We start from the raw sequence: 15,747 nt of genomic DNA, 5'->3' as shown, positions 1-15,747 counted from the left end.
TTCAGTGAGCCAAACCGGTCAGGGCTGTTACTGTAGTTCTTAGCAAAACACCTGCTCAATGTCAAGTGTGAGCGGCAGTGACCAAACTGAAATTCAGACACTTCACTTACAGAGGGGAAAGACACTGTGTGTGCGCCTCAGATAGAGGGCTAGGATTCCTTTAATCTTCACACAGCTCTAGCATCTCAGTGTTACAGATGAAAAACTGAGGCTGAAGTGGAAGAAGGAAGTGACTTGCCTCTAGGCCGTGGGCACACTACGGCCCGCGGGCTGAATCCGGCCCGTTTGAAATGAATAAAACTAAAAAAAAAAACTGTACCCTTTTATGTAATGATGTCTACTTTTTTTTAAAAAAATATGTTTTATTGATTTTTCTACAGAGGGGAAGGGAGAAGGATAGAGAGTTAGAAACATTGATGAGAGAGAGAGAAACATTGATCAGCTGCCTCCTGCACACCCCCTACTGGGGATGTTGCCTGCAACCAACGTACATGCCCTTGACTGGAATCGAACCTGGGACCTTTCAGTCCGCAGGCTGACGCTCTGTCCACTGAGCCAAACCGGTTAGGGCAATGATGTCTACTTTGAACTTATATTAGTTCACACAAACACTCCATCCATGCTTTTGTTCCGGCCCTCCAGTCCAGTTTAAGAACCCATTGTGGCCCTCGAGTCAAAAAGTTTGCCCACCCCTGCGAGTCTAGCCACAAAGCCAGGACTAGTTTGCTGGCTCCCAAAGTGGTGTTCTCACCGAACTGAATTGGCAGGCGATTGGCGGAGTCTCACTCCTCCGCAAACCCCGAGGCAAAACCACGTCTACTCAGTTCCCTCTTCGAAAAAGACACAGGCACATGCGCAGTGTGCACCAGAGACTCCACCCTAGCTGCCTCCGCGCCCCACTCACCGCGCATGCGTCAGACGGTCCTCCCGCCCCGCCCCTTCACGCCGCGCCGTTCCTTCTACTTCCCGCCCCTTCCCCTCCCGGAAATCAGCCTAGTTTTGCCGGATGTTGTTGTGAGGCCGAGAGACACGTGGGGCGCTGCTACGTCATCACAGGCCCGCGCAGGAAACATGGCGGTGGCGGGCGTAGTGAGCGGGAAGGTAAGTAACGGCCACGGGAAACGCCTCGCCCTTTTCTGTAACGGGGGACGCCTTTGGTGCTTGGAGGCCGGCCGGGGAGGGAAGCGGGGGCTTGTCTGGACCAGGAACAGCCCGTGGCGGGTGTGGGAGGAGAGGACTTGGCGGTGTCAGCTATTTTCTCGAGAATGCCGGCTCAGTCGGGGAATGAAACGCCTGGTTCCCGCTCCGAGGCCAGCTAGGCCTCGGCACTGCGGCGGTCTGTTCCGCCCCGGGGCGGGGGGCCTGATCTTTGTATTACTTTCGCTTAGGGACAGTTGGTTGCCCAGTTCCTTTATTTTTTCTGGCTCCCTTTTTTAGCTCTCCATGTTTGCTCTTTTGACTCCTGCGGCTTCCTCTCTTGGAGGCCTTCATCGCGTTTGCCCCTGCCTTCCTCAGCTTCCCTCTCGGCGAAGGCCCTTAGAGAGGAGCCAGAAACAGGTGCCGCGCCGCCGTCGCGCACAGAAGAAGAGAGTGTATTAGATCCGTTTTACCCGACTGCTTAGCTGGTCGGTGCTTGGGAGCGAAAGGGCGTGCTTCCGTCCCACGCTCGCCTGCGAAGTTGTGCGGTAAGGTTTTTGTTCCCTAGACGTCTCCTTGCTGCTGACACTCTGGAAGTATCTTTGGTGCTTTCCTAAGGGGGCGGTCAGTGATCGCCGCCTAGTTCGTTAGGAAGGAGGATTGGGTGCCGAGATTCATTCTGTAGTGCCCGTTGACGCTGGGAAAGCACGCCCGGCTTCTTCAAGTGAGCTTGTTGTTTAGGGCTGTCACGACCGAGCCCTGGCGGCGTTTCGCGTGGCGCGAGTATTTTGTAAGCAGTTGGGTCTGGTGATGACTCATCCCACCCTAAGGACTGTTTACCTGTAGACAGCTTCCTCTGTTCTTCGAGTTTCACTCATTTCCCCTATGCTGTGCCCTCCCCACCCCATTTTGAATGATTTGGCAGAATGTGTGGTTTGGTGTACGGATTACTAGACTACGTGGCGGAATAATAATCTGTGGTCGTGGTTTTACTGATAATCTGAAATGTGACCTTGCGGAATTGGGCAAGCATGACTTCTCTGTCCTTCATATTGTTTATCTCTAAAGTGGAGGTGATGTCAATCATTGTTTTTTTGTGTTGGAGTCGTTAGGATTACATGAAATAACAAAAGCATTAAAAATGACATATTCTGCATACTGGCTTTTTAAACGATAGGTTGGTCATCAATTTGGGATTATTCACGCTCTTTGGTTGTCTTGTCATTGTCAGTTTTTGTCTTCAGGGTGAGTGCTGATCTACTTGACTCACTACATACAGAATGGGGCAAAAGTAGTTTTATAGTTGTTCATTTGGAAAATAATATAATTAATAAGTAAAAATACAAGAATAAGCTGTTTCACTTATTCTTCACAACTGTAAAGCCCTGTATATGAAGGTTATCCCATTTGATTTTCCATCTGGACTGATTCAGTCTAAGACTTTTCAAGAGGGAGAATTTCCTCTTTCAGGTGTGGATTGATTTTGAAAGAACCCTTGAGATGATGAAACAGCTGTGAAATGTAAGACCTTTTTCACCCTGCCTCCCAGGCTATTCACAAATATAAAATTAATATAGTTATGTAAAATAAACTAGAGGGAAAATGGCAAAAGGAAAGTAAATGAAGGTAGGGAAGGTAGATGAAACTGAAGTACGACTATTAATCGAACTGCCTCCCTAGCCACTCATCTTTCCTAATCTGACTTCTTAAAATTAGTCTTTTATTTCATAACTCTATCACCTCATTTGTTCTCATTGCATATTCACACCCATTCCCATCACTTCTATAAACTATATTTTCATGCCAAAAGCTGCCCCTCTTCCAAATAATACTATCATGATCCACAACATTAACTTATTCTCTCAGTTTAGATTTAGTTTTATGGCAGCATCACTCACCTGGGTGCATGTAAAACAAACTTGGAGATGTCCATTTCTATAACAGTGTTTAATCAATAACCACGTCCTAGCCACTTAACCGTAATGATGTTCCTTAAATTTGTTGCATCCTCTTCATTTTCAGTGTTTAGTTCATTCAGGCCTTTCGTTTGCCTGAATGAGTTCTTAGCTAATTTTTTTTTCTCCTTGTCTGCAGTCTCTTTGCCCACAGTCACCTCTCCACACCACCACGAGTTATTTTTCTAATGCACAAATGTGATCCAATCTTGCTTTAAGAAACAAACAAAATATCTTTTTTTTGTTTTGTTACTGTCACCATTAAAATAGTACTCAAGGCATAAAAACCCACATTACCTTTCTGGAAAGGGGACTTGGGGGAAAAATATCCTATATAATAAAAGTCTAATATGCAAATTGTCCCTTCCACCAGGAGTTCAACCAAGAATTCAACCAGGAGGAGGGGCTGGCCGGCCAACCGCCTGCGGCCCCTCCCCCCAACCGGCCCCTCCCCCAGCTGCCCCGATTGGGACAGGTCAGCCAGACCCCACCCATGCAGGAATTTATGCACCGGGCGTCTAGTATATACATATACATGACAGAGAGTGTGTGTGTCTCTATTTACCTCCTCCAACCATCCCTCCCTATAAAAATGTTCAGCTAAGCCCTGTCTATTTTAGAAACCTAGGGCAGGGGATGTTAACCAATGTTCACAAGAATCACATGTGGTACCTTTAAAAAATACAGATGCTGCCCAGCTGGTGTGGCTCAGTGGTTGAGTATCAATCAACCTGTGAACCAAGAGGTCACTGGTTTGATTCCTGTTCAGGGCACAAGCCCCCAGATTGTAGGTTTGATCTCCAGTAGGGGGCATGCAGGAGGCAGCCTATTGATGTTTCTCTCTTCCTAAAATCAATAAAAACATATTTAAAAAAAAGTACAGATACTGGGCCACAACCCCACTCTACTGAAAAAGAATCTCTCAGTGTTGAGCTCTGGGATGTAGAGTAACTTTTCTAATGAGTATAGTACTTTGCTTGCTTTGAACTTTGAATGTAGGAAGTGATGGATGCAGGAAGTTAATCTGTGTCATATGGAGAAGCAGTGTAAGATAACAGGTAAGAGCTTGACTTTAGAGCCAAGCTAGTTTCAAAAACTGTTTTCACACTTACTAGTGACTTCAGTCAAATTACTTAACATCTGTGCTTCAGTCTCCTCACCTGTAATATGGGGATGACAATAGTACCTACTTTATGGGATTGTTAGCATTAATAAGAAGATATACTAGACAGCCTGGCACATAGTAAATGCTGTGTAGGTGTTATTTATCATCTTAATTTCCCTGCAAGTCATTGGTTAGATATGGTGGAATTTTAAAGATTAAGAATATGGTTTTAGTATGTCTGAATTTCATTCTTTTTCTAATATATTTTTATTGATTTTAGAGAGGAAGGAAAAGGGAGAGGGAGAGGGAGAGGGAGGGAGGGAGAGATAGAGAGAGAGAGAGAGAGAGAGAGAGAGAGAGAGAGAAACATCAATGATGAGAGAGAATCATTGACTGGCTGCTTCCTGCATGCCCTCCACTGGGGACTGAGCCCGTAACCCAGGCATATGCCCTTGATCAGAATTGAACCCGGACACTTCAGTCCCTGTATTGTCCCTTAGTATGCTGTTGGTTTTTTGCTGATGGGTAGTTCAGTAGCTCAGTGAATACAGGGTACTAGTTTGATGTTTTCAATTCTCGGATGATTTGACTATATTCAAGGGTAGGTTTTTTTTTTTTTGGCATCATGAGTGTATGGATTGTTTTATATATTGTTTTTCTTAGCTGAGCTTTTGAAAGTGGGTTTGAGTTTGATAATAAACCCTGATTTTTGGAGTTCAGCTATTTGTTGCTATGTATGTGCAGAGCCATATATTTTCTGTTAACCAAATGGAAGGAGTGACATCCTGTTAATAATGAGGGAAGATATGGGGACAGGTCTGTAAAGGCCATTCTGCTTCTGTTCTTACAGGTGAACAGAGTTGAATTAGTGGAATGAGTTGAATTTACAGAGAAGGTAGGAGAAAGGAGATAGCTTAAAACAGATTTTGTCCTTAAGCCCAATGCCTTTGATGGTTACAGTTTACTTTCATTTTTAAACAAATATTTATTAAGCACCAATTTGTTCCAGTCACTATATTAGGCATTGGGGATACATCAAATAGCCCTTTACCTTGGAGCTTATACACTTCAGTTCTTCAGAAGTAACACATTAGCTAAAAACCACCCTTTACCATGTCTAAATAAGAAATGTAATTTGATTTTAAAGTCCTTGAAGTTGCTGTGTTTTTAGTGAATATTTGTATTCTGAAGGCCTGTAGACTGAATATTTGTATTGTGAATTTTTGTGATCTGACGACCTGTAGACATCTTGAGGGCAGGGCCTGCAGTATTTCATAGATTCTGGCACATAGGTAGTCAGTGAAGAGGAACCTACAAGAAGGTAGAGAAAATGAGGGAGAACTAGAGTGAGAGATGGGTTCACTAATGATAGCACTCGTCTTGAAGTTAAAAAGTCCTATATTTTTATACCCTTACATTTCACTCTAGTCTGTGTTTTTTTACTGTGGTTTGTGTTAGAATTTGTTTCTATTGAAAATAACTTGAAACAAATGGGAAATCAATAGTTATTTTTTCTTAGAATTTGTTTTGGTGGCATACTGAGTAAGAATTTATTTTGTAGCTTAAATTTGGCCCCTTCCAATTTCTTTTAGATATGCTTATAGTGTGTGAAACCCTTGTGTTTAAGAAAGATAAAGGATATTCTTGGTACTTAGTAGGTTTTCCCAGAGATTATTTCTTTTCATAGAATAGATCTTGTAACATGGTAGTACCTTGCTGGTATAGGATACAATATGAGTATGACTTTTTTGGGGGGGGGGCGGGGGCATTCTTTAGTTTAACAAACATTTGAGTACCTTTGTGTGTTGAGTTCTTTGGATACAAGAATGGCTAAACACAGATTCTCATTCTTGACAGTACAGTGGTTTGCAATTTTAACAAGTTACTTCAATATATGAATTAATAAAAAACATGGCTTTTTGACAAAGAGTTCAAATGTCAAGGCTTTCCTTTGAATGGACATAGCTGCTGGGACTAAATGCAAAATTATAATGCAACCTTTTCATTTTCACTTTTTTGTGGAAGGAAATTCTTATGAAATCTATTAACAAATCTCGTATTGTGCAATACTATCCTATCTAATAATAGAGAAACATGGTAATTAACCGTAACCTCGATACCCTTCCCATTGGCTAATCAGGGCGATATGCAAATTAACTGCCAACCAAGATGGTGGCCGGCAGCCAGGCAGCTGAAGTGAACAGGAGGCTTGCTTGCTCCAGTGACGGAGGAAACCAACGTTCCCCGCCTGCCTCGCCCTGCTCTAAGCTACACTCTAAGCAACAAAGTTGCAATTATAGAAGCTAAACAAGCTCCAGATACCTGCTTTCAGCCAGCTTCGGCCTCAGAGCTTAGTGCGGCAGTGATGGAAACAATGTTTCAATTATAGAATCTAAACAAACCCAGATACCTGCTTTCAGCCAGCCGCAGCCTCAGAGCTGGAGCCGGGCCTCAGAGCTAAAGCCAGCTGTCAGTTCCAGTGACAGCCATAGAAGGTAAATAAATCCCAGAATAAAAAAAGGAAAAAGAAAAAAAGGAGAGGTTGGGAGCTTCAGTCACCCGCCAGCCTGAAAAGGGCCCTCAGCCCCTCACCCAGACTGGCCAGGCACCCCAGTGGGGACCCCCACCCTGAAGGGGGTGTGACCAGCTGCAAACAGCCATCCATCATCCCCTCATCCAGCCTGGCCAGGCACCCAAGCGGGACCCCCACCCTGATCTGGGACACCCTTCAGGGCAAACCAGCCGGCCCCCACCCGTGCACCAGGCCTCTATCCTATATAGTAAAAGGGTAATATGCACACTGACCCTAACAGCAGAAGGACTGGGAATGACTGGCCACTGTGACACACACTGACCACCAGGGGGCAGATGCTCAATGCAGAAGCTGCCCACTGGTGGTCAGGGCGCTCTTACATGGGGAACTCTGCTCTGCCACAAGCCAGGCTGATGGCTGCCAGTACAGCAGTGGTGGTGGGAGCCTCTCATGCCTCAGCAGCACTAAGGATGTCTGACTGCAGCTTAGGTCTGCTTCCCGCTGGCAAGTGGACATCCCCTGAGGGCTGCCGGACTGCCAGAGGGATGTCTGATTGCCATCCTGGCCCAATCCCCTGGGGAGCAGGCCTAAGCCAGCAAGTGGTCACCCCCGAGGGGTCCCAGACTGTGAAAGGGCACAGGCCGGGGTGAGGGACCCCCTACCCCCGAGTGCACAAATTTTTGTGCACCGGGCCTCTAGTCTATATATATAAAATCCTAATATGCAAATAGACCGAACAGCGGAACAACTGAACAACTGGTCGCTATGACGTGCACTGACCACCAGGGGGAGCACGTGGAACATGGCATGTGTTGGCAGCAGGTGGCAGAGCACAGAACATGGTGGGCGTCGGCTGCAGCAGGATGGTGGAGCAGATGAGCAGGGTGCCAGACCAAGGCAGGCGCCAGTTGCTGTCATTGGGGCAAGCCTCTGGTGGTTACTGAAAATTCTTTGCTCCCGTGTGCCGCAGTCCTGCCAGGTGCTCGCACCTGCTGCTGGCCCCACTCGCACCTACTACTGGCTCCAGAGCTGCCACTTGCACCCACTGCTGGTCCTGATTGCTTGGCGCCATCAGCCGGTGTGAACGAGGCCGGTGCCATCAGTACCTGGAGCAGTGGCAGTGATGGGAGCGGGGCTGCTGGCAGATGGGACCAGGGGCCGCGGTGGGAAGGGCCAGGTGGGGGTGCGGAGGATGGGCTGAGACCCACCCCTGTGCTCACCACAGTCTTGTGGCCCACAGTTCCTTTCAAGGTGTATGAATTCATGCACTGGGCCCCTAGTAATGTATGTAGAGTTGTTGGTATAAGATAAGTTATTCACTTAGTGCTTGTTATAGCTCTCCAGACTGCTAAATTATCTGCCCTCCTGTTTGATATTGTTTGGCACGCTAATGTCCTTAAAAAGCAATACTAGTTCTGCACCCTGCCCTTCATTGAAAATTGTACCGTCCTCAATATCTCACTCAGAATTTCTGTGGTTTGTTACCTTTAGAATCATCTTATGTTCTACATTTCTTCAGTTCCAAAGTCATTACTGATTAACATGTCCTAAAGAACACTCATCATTTACTTCTGTATACCCTACTTATCTCAATGAGTAACCTCATCTACTCAGTTTTGTTCTTGACTCTTTTCCCCTTCACCTCCCACATCTGATCAGTCATGTAGTCCTAACATTTTACCTTTTTAAATAACTTTCTAGGTCATCTGCCTTTCCTCATCCCCACTGCTGCTGCCTTAGTTCAAGCCACCATGAGTCTCTCCCTCCCTGGATTACTGCAGCTGTTTATTCTTGGTTTTGCAGCCAGAGTGTTAGAAAAAGGCAAGTCTGACTATGGCATTCCCAAGAGTCTAATGACTCTTTAGTGGCAAAGATTATCTTCTGGATAAATTACAAACTCCCTAATTCTTGAGAATGGCTTATAAAACCCTTTATGATCTGATCTCTACTCTTGTCTCTCAACACTAGCTTCTACTATCTGATCTGGGTTATAGCCATGCTCTGAATTTCTGCTATTTGTATAGAACATATATCCTCTTCTAGTTAAAGTTGCCATTCTTCAGGTCTCAGCTTATATGTCACTCTGGTTAAGTCTTCCTTATTTCTTATCCTGCCTGAGCCTCCTAAGTCTAGGTTATTTATCATTTATTTGTGGTAGCCTATTTATACTTCTCTTATATGCTGTGATTACTTGTTTTCTTGTCCTAATCTCTAATTAGATTGTAAGTGCTATGAAGGCAATGACTGAATCTTATTTATACTTTCTAAGCTTACTTTATGCCGGGCATATTGTAGGTATACGCTAAATATTTATCAAAGAAATAACTGAAATTGACATTCTGCTATGACCATAGAGTTACTGGTTTATATGACATTACCAGTTTAGTCAGACACTTTTTTCAGTGTGTGTGTGTTTTCCACCAACACCTTTTATTTCCTAGCAACTAGTTGGATCTCAGTAAACTTGAGTGTATGAATGAAGAAACTTCTAAATCAGATTAGGTGGAATGGGGGTTGCTGGAAGAATTTGGAGAGGCGATTGTTTGTGCTCTTTTGCAGGATTTAGTAAAAGTTATTTTAAGAAACAAATTGTAAAAGGGTGTTCTAGGTACACCGAACACAGTGCACACCGAAAAGGCACAAGGCTTTGAGGGAAGAGGTGAGTTCAGAGTGGGCCAAGGCAGGAAGTTTGTATATATTGGGTGGGGAATGTCAGGTAAGACGCATAGGGTTTCAATTTGCATTTCCCTAATAACTAATAATGTTTAGCCTCTTTTCATGTGATTACTATATGCCGTTCCTCTATCTTGGGTAGAGTGTCTGTTCTATTGCCCATTTTATTTTAAACTGTTGTTCATTTGCTTGTTAATGATTTTTGAGAGTTCTTATTTATGTTTTGGATACAAGCCCTTTATTAGATACTAGTGGCCCGGTGCATGCATTCATGCACATTGAAAGGAAATTAATTAGAAGAAATATTTTAATATCACTATTCACCAGTTCTCTATAATAGAAGTGTCAACCAAATTCATAATCGACAATGACAGATTGATGTGTTCGATTGGCACCAGCAAGAGCTTTATATATATATTGCGCATGTGCGAGTCAACTTAGCCTTTTATATATATAGAATAAACTCGCTTAATTAGACCTGCTTTCTGATTTAGATAAACTTTTTCCAGCCCAGTGAAGCACCCCAACTTCTCTTTCAGGTAATTGTTAGCAACACACCAGTAAATATCAACATGAAGCAGATTATTATTGTAGATCACACAGGGAGAACAAAGGGTAAAATGTTTAACTGCAGCAGTGTTTGACTATATTCTGCGCAGTGAGAAAACCTGAAGTCATTTTCAAGGTCCACCATTTCTTACTTCTTTTCAGTCAGGTCAGTTTCTAAACTTTCTGAATCTCTGTTTTCTGCCTAATGAAAAGAAAATAGGATTCTACCGAGTTTCCTGTCTACGTACTCCAGGACTTCTGTGAGAATCAAATGAGATGAGGCACTTGAAAACATTTCACAAACATTTGGTTAAAGTGTAAAATATTTCCACCTGGCTATAAAGCAGTGGTTCTCAACCTGTGGGTCACGACCCCTTTGGTGGTCGAACGACCCTTTCACAGGGGTCGCCTAAGACCATCGGAAAACACATATATAATTACATATTGTTTTTGTAATTAATCACTATGCTTTAATTATGTTCAATTTGTAACAATGAAAATACATCCTGCATATCAGATATTTACATTACGATTCATAACAGTAGCAAAATTACAGTTACGAAGTAGCAATGAAAATAATTTTATGGTTGGGAGTCACCACAACATGAGGAACTGTATTAAAGGGTTGAGGCATTAGGAAGGTTGAGAACCACTGTTATAAAGCAAGTTGTATTCCTGGGCTGAAGAAACTCCAAGGAGGCTAGTCGCTAGGGAGAGGAAGCTGGGCGTTGCTATGTGATGTCATCTGGCGCCACAGCAGCTGTTTTGGGCTGGGCTGTGGGCTGCATTTTGTGCCATGGGGTCTTGGCTGCGATTTGGTGGGGTGAATCTGGGGTGGTGGCAGGGCCTGTGTCCCACTTGGGGGAAGCTGAGTGTTGGTTTGTCAGTGCCAGGTCTGTAAATGGCCAGTGTGCATCATGGCAGATCCTGCGTTGACTGTCTGCCCCCTGGTGGTCAGTGTGCATCATAGCTACCAGTTGGACGGACACTTAGCCTTTTATATATATAGAATATAGAGTAGTAGCCTGGTGCGCAAAAATTTGTGCACTCGGGGGTGGGGGGAGGTCCCTCAGTTATTAAACATTTATCGGCACAACACTGACCACATTGGTGGTGGTGGTGGTCTTGTCAGAATGTGTTATATTATGCAGATGAAAATCTATTTAAACAGATTTGATGTAGATATTTTCAAAGATGGAAGAATTGTCCCTGTCAACTATTTTAGTTGATTCATGTCTTCACTAATTGTCGTCATTGCAAAGTTTTCAGTCTCCATATGGATTGCTGGATATAATAGGTCATGCGCTGTCCCTGTCTTTTGTAGCGTTTGTTACCTTAAGGACTCTAGTTTTCCATTTATATGTTTAAGTACCAACCTTACCGGCTTAAAAATGTAAGCTTTTAACACTGCTCTCTCTGTTCCGTATCCTTCCGATGAAAAGTGGAGTTGGGTTGCAGCACAGGAGAGAAATTCAGAAGGGGAATATTGAAGTAATGACTGCAGTAGGAGAAGAGGGAACCTATTTCCCTGGCCATAGGCGCTGGCACCCTGGACCACAGGGCTAGCAGCTTCTCCGGGTGGCTGCAGCCTGGGACCTCAGGCAGGTGGCTTGTCCGTCTCCTGGGCTGCAGCCAGCCACAGGCGCTGGCGTCTAGACCAAAGGTGGGCGGCGGCTTCTTCTTCTGTGCTTCCAGGGAGGGCAGTCAGTTATGTGTATATGTGTGTGCATGCAAACATAGGCGTGTACACGTGTGTATGTGGAAATCTGCTGGGCAAGTCAAAACCATAGAAGAGTTGCCCCCTATCTCTTGAATCTTCCAGAGATATCCCCCACTTTTTTATTCTATCACTATTGGAGAGTCAGTATTTGCAGCCAGCCAGCCAGTAACTCTCTCAGTGTCTTTCTGACTTCTTCTTTCCCTGTCTGTCTTCCAACCCCTAATTATATTTCCACCTGGATGCATCATACTTACTCCCAATATGCTGTACAGAGAAGGAGTCAGGATGCTGTCTTCCCATGAATAGTACTCAGTAACAAACCAATTGCATTTTAGTTGGGCAATGCCCCTACCCACCCTTCAAATCCCTTCCACCATGCATTTCTGTTTCCCTTTTTGTTTGTTGGATTGTTCTGCTGCTCCTTCTCCTCACCCCACCACCCTTGGATTGTAATGTAAAATTCTTTTACCATGTCAAGAAATTATTAAAAATACAGGTACTTTGGAAAAAAAAAATACAGGTACTTCTCTGATCACCTGCTGGTGGGGGTTGGGGTGGGGCAGGGAAGAGGTGGCTGCTGGCCGCCCGAGATCTACGTGGCAGCACGTAGAGGCCAGGACCCGGTCTCACGGGTTTTACCCATGCAGTTTGAAAGGTGCTCTCGATCTATGTGGTGGCCAGGACCCAGTCTCATGGGGTTTGCAGTTTGAAAGGTGCTCTCGATCTATGTGGCGGCCAGGACCCAGTCTCATGGGGTTTGCAGTTTGAAAGGTGCTCGCGATCTACGTGGCGGCCAGGACCCGGTCTCAGGGGGTTTTAACCGTGCAGTTTGAAAGGTGCTCCCGATCTACCTAGCAGTCAAGACCTGGTCTCATGGGGTTTTACCCGAGCAGTTTGAAAGGTGCTCCCGATCTATGTAGGGGTCAGGGCTGCCTCTTCCCTGCCCCTCCTGGCTTCTCTGATCATTGGTGGCAGGGGCAGGGAAGAGGTGGCCACTGGCACTGCCTCTTCCCTGCCCCGCATGGCTTCTCTGATCACGGCTGGGGGGGCGGGGCAATGGCGGCTGGGTTCTCTGATCACAGCTGGGGGGTGGGGCCAAGGCGGCCCCGGCTCTCTGATCACGGCTGGGGGGCCGCCTTTGCCCTGCCACCCGGCTCTTGCCTGCCACCTGGGTTTCCGATCACCGTCAGCGGCAGGTGGCTTCTTCCGTCCTTCCCCTTTCGACTCCCAGCATTGCGCCTGCATATGCAAATTAACCGCCATCTTAGTTGGTGGTGAACCCCCATCTTTGTTGGCAGTTAATTTGCATATCGCTGTGATTAGCCAATGGGAAGTGTAGCGAAGGTATGGTCAATTACCATGTTTGTCTATTATTAGATAGGATGTGATTTGCAAATATATTTTCCCTGCCTGAGCCGGGGCTTTTCATTTGCTTAAGTGTCTTTTGAAGATCAAACGTATTCAATTTTGGTGATTTATCAATCTTTTATGCTTTTGGTGTCATTTCTAAAAGTTTTCTGAATCCAAGGCCAGAAATACCCATTTTAAAGTTTAAGCACTATTTGTCAAAAAGACTATCCTCTGTTTGCAGAATTGCTTTTGTACCTTTGTCTAAAAGAAACTTTATATGTCTATAAAATTTGTTTCTGAAATCTGTTCTGTACTATCAATCCATTTGTTTCTCTTCAACGGCACACTTTCTTGAATTCTATATAGACTTGTACTGAGTCTTATAGTCAGGTATGTTAGTGCTCCACTGTTACTCTTTTTCAAGGCTGATTTGGTTATTCTAGGTCATTTGAATATTCATACCAGTTTTAGAATCAGCTTTCGTTATTGTCTTCAAAAGAGCTCTCTGGGATTTTGATTGACATTGCAGTTAATCTAGAGATTAATTTGGATAGAATGGACATCTTAACCATATCAATTTGTCTGAGCCATGAACATGGTATATTTCTTTTTTTAAAACTAAATTCACGGTTTTTTATTTTTAATTTTTATTGATTTCAGAAAGGAAGGAAGAGGGAGAGAAAGATAGAAATATCAATTATGAGAATCATTGATCAACTGCCTCCTGCATGCCCCCCACTGGCGATTGAGCCGGCAACCCAGGCATTTGCCCTTGACCGGAATGGAAACTGGGACCCTTCAGTTGGGAGGCCAATGATACTCTCTTCACTGAGCCAAATCAGTTAGGGCTGGTTTTCTCTTATTTAAATTTCTTATTTAATTTAGGTTTGTCTTTCATTTTTCTCAGGTGTTTTAAAATTTTCAGTTTAGAAGTCTTGAACATCTGTCAGATTTATTATACCTGAGTATTTCATATTTTTGATGTTATTTAAATGCTATATTTGAAAATCCCACTTTGATTGTTCATTGGTATTTATAAAAATATAGTAATTGATTGTTGTATGTTGATCCTGAGTCTTGGATGCTAGCTAAAGTCAGTTATAGTAGTTTTATGTTGATTTCATTGAATTTTTCTACATAGGCAATCATGTCATCTGCTAATAAGTTGTTTTACTTCCTCCTCTCCAATCTAGATGCCTTTTACTTACTTATTTTTCTTTATTGCAGTATCGAAAACCAAGTAGTATAGTATTGAATAGAAGTGGTAAGAGTGAACATACTTATCTTGTTCCTCATCTTAGGAGAAAGCATTCAGTCTTTTAAGTATATGATGTCAGCTGTAGTGTTTCATAGATGCTTTTTTATATGGCTGAAGACATTTTCTCCGATTCTTAATTTACTGAGAGTTTTTGTCAGAAATGGATGTTAGATTTTGTCGAATGCTTTTTCTGTGTCCTTTAAGATGATCACATTTTTTTGTTTTTAAGTTTCTTTTCACAATGATGAATTACAGTGATTGATTTTTGAATATTAAACCAACCCCAAGTAGGGTAAGCCCCCTTTGGTCATGAAGTATTTTTCTGTTTACATATTGGATTCATCTTATTAAATTTTTGTTTAAATTTTTAGTGTCTAAGTTCATGAGATATTGGTCTATAGTTTTATTTTCTTACAATATTTTTGTCTGAGTTTGGTCTTAGGATAATGTTGACTTCATAGAATAAATTGGGAAATATTCTTTCTCTTCAGTTTTCTGGGAGAGTTTATGTTGGATTGTTATTACTTCTTTCTTAAATATGTGACAAAACTCATCAGTAGAACTATCTGCTGGGAATTTTCTTTGTGGAAAGGTTTTAATGACAAATTCAATTTCCTTAATTGATAATGGGCCACTAAGGTTTTCTTTTTTTATCTTGAGCAGGCTTGGGTAGCTGTGGCTCTTAACTGTTTTGTCTAAGTTGTCAAATTTATTAGTCTAAATTGTTTATTTTTTTAGTGTCTTTTTAAAAAATATTTTTATTGATTTCACAGAGGAAGAGAGAGGGAAGGACAGAAACATCAATGATAAGAGAGAATCATTGATCAGTTGCTCCCTGCACATCCCACACTGGGGATTGAGCCCGCAACCCGGCCATGTGCCTTGACTGGGAATCGAACCGAGACCTCCTGGTTCATGGGTCGATGTTATGTCTCCTAGAATTGGTAGAGTCGTCTTGTGTAGTAGGTGTCCTGTAGGGCCCAGTGGCTCAACCTCCCCGGTCACCTGATCTGGGCGCTCTAGGTGTGCCCCTTTGTGGCCTGTGTGCACAGTCTTGTACTTGAGCCTTGATTGCTGCTGGCATCACTGGGAGGAATTGACTTCCAGGCCAGTTGGCTGTGAGGACCAGCTGTGTCTACAATGGAAGAGTTGCTATGTAGGTGACACCCCTATGCAGCAGGACTTGCTTAAGTGGTGCTCACTGAGACTGCCCCTTGAGTGTGTTGCTGTGGATGTGTAGAGGTGTAATATGCTATGGTCTGAAGCTCTCCACTGGGTGCACTGGCTCTGGGGCCTCTGAGGAGGTGCAAACTCAGCCACTGCCTGGGGCCACCTGGCATGAATTACAGTGAGATATACAGATGACTGCTACTTGTATTGGGCTAGGAAGTGCCCAGGTGAGGCCACCCTGTAGAAGCAAGGCAGACAGGTGCTAGTGTAGGGTCTTGGGCCTTTTATTGATAGGTT

General features: G+C 43.9%; 1 protein-coding gene across 2 annotated transcripts in view; it reads left to right on the top strand.

Moving 5' to 3' along the window:
- The first annotated feature begins 1,014 nt into the window (after nt 1–1,014).
- TBC1D15 (TBC1 domain family member 15) overlaps nt 1,015–15,747 on the top strand; it is a 65,182-nt gene continuing 50,449 nt past the window's right edge. For both annotated transcript variants that reach the window (XM_070409717.1, XM_070409716.1), the window contains exon 1: nt 1,015–1,101. In XM_070409717.1, coding sequence (XP_070265818.1) covers nt 1,072–1,101 — 30 coding nt within the window. In that variant the 5' untranslated portion in view covers nt 1,015–1,071. The remainder of the gene's footprint in view (nt 1,102–15,747) is intronic.

Source organism: Myotis yumanensis, unplaced genomic scaffold (genome assembly GCF_028538775.1).
Source record: "Myotis yumanensis isolate MYYU_CA2020_CCGP unplaced genomic scaffold, mMyoYum1.0.hap1 SCAF_3, whole genome shotgun sequence".
NCBI classification, from domain to species: Eukaryota; Metazoa; Chordata; class Mammalia; order Chiroptera; family Vespertilionidae; genus Myotis; species Myotis yumanensis.
This window is presented reverse-complemented; position numbering and strand designations above follow the sequence as displayed.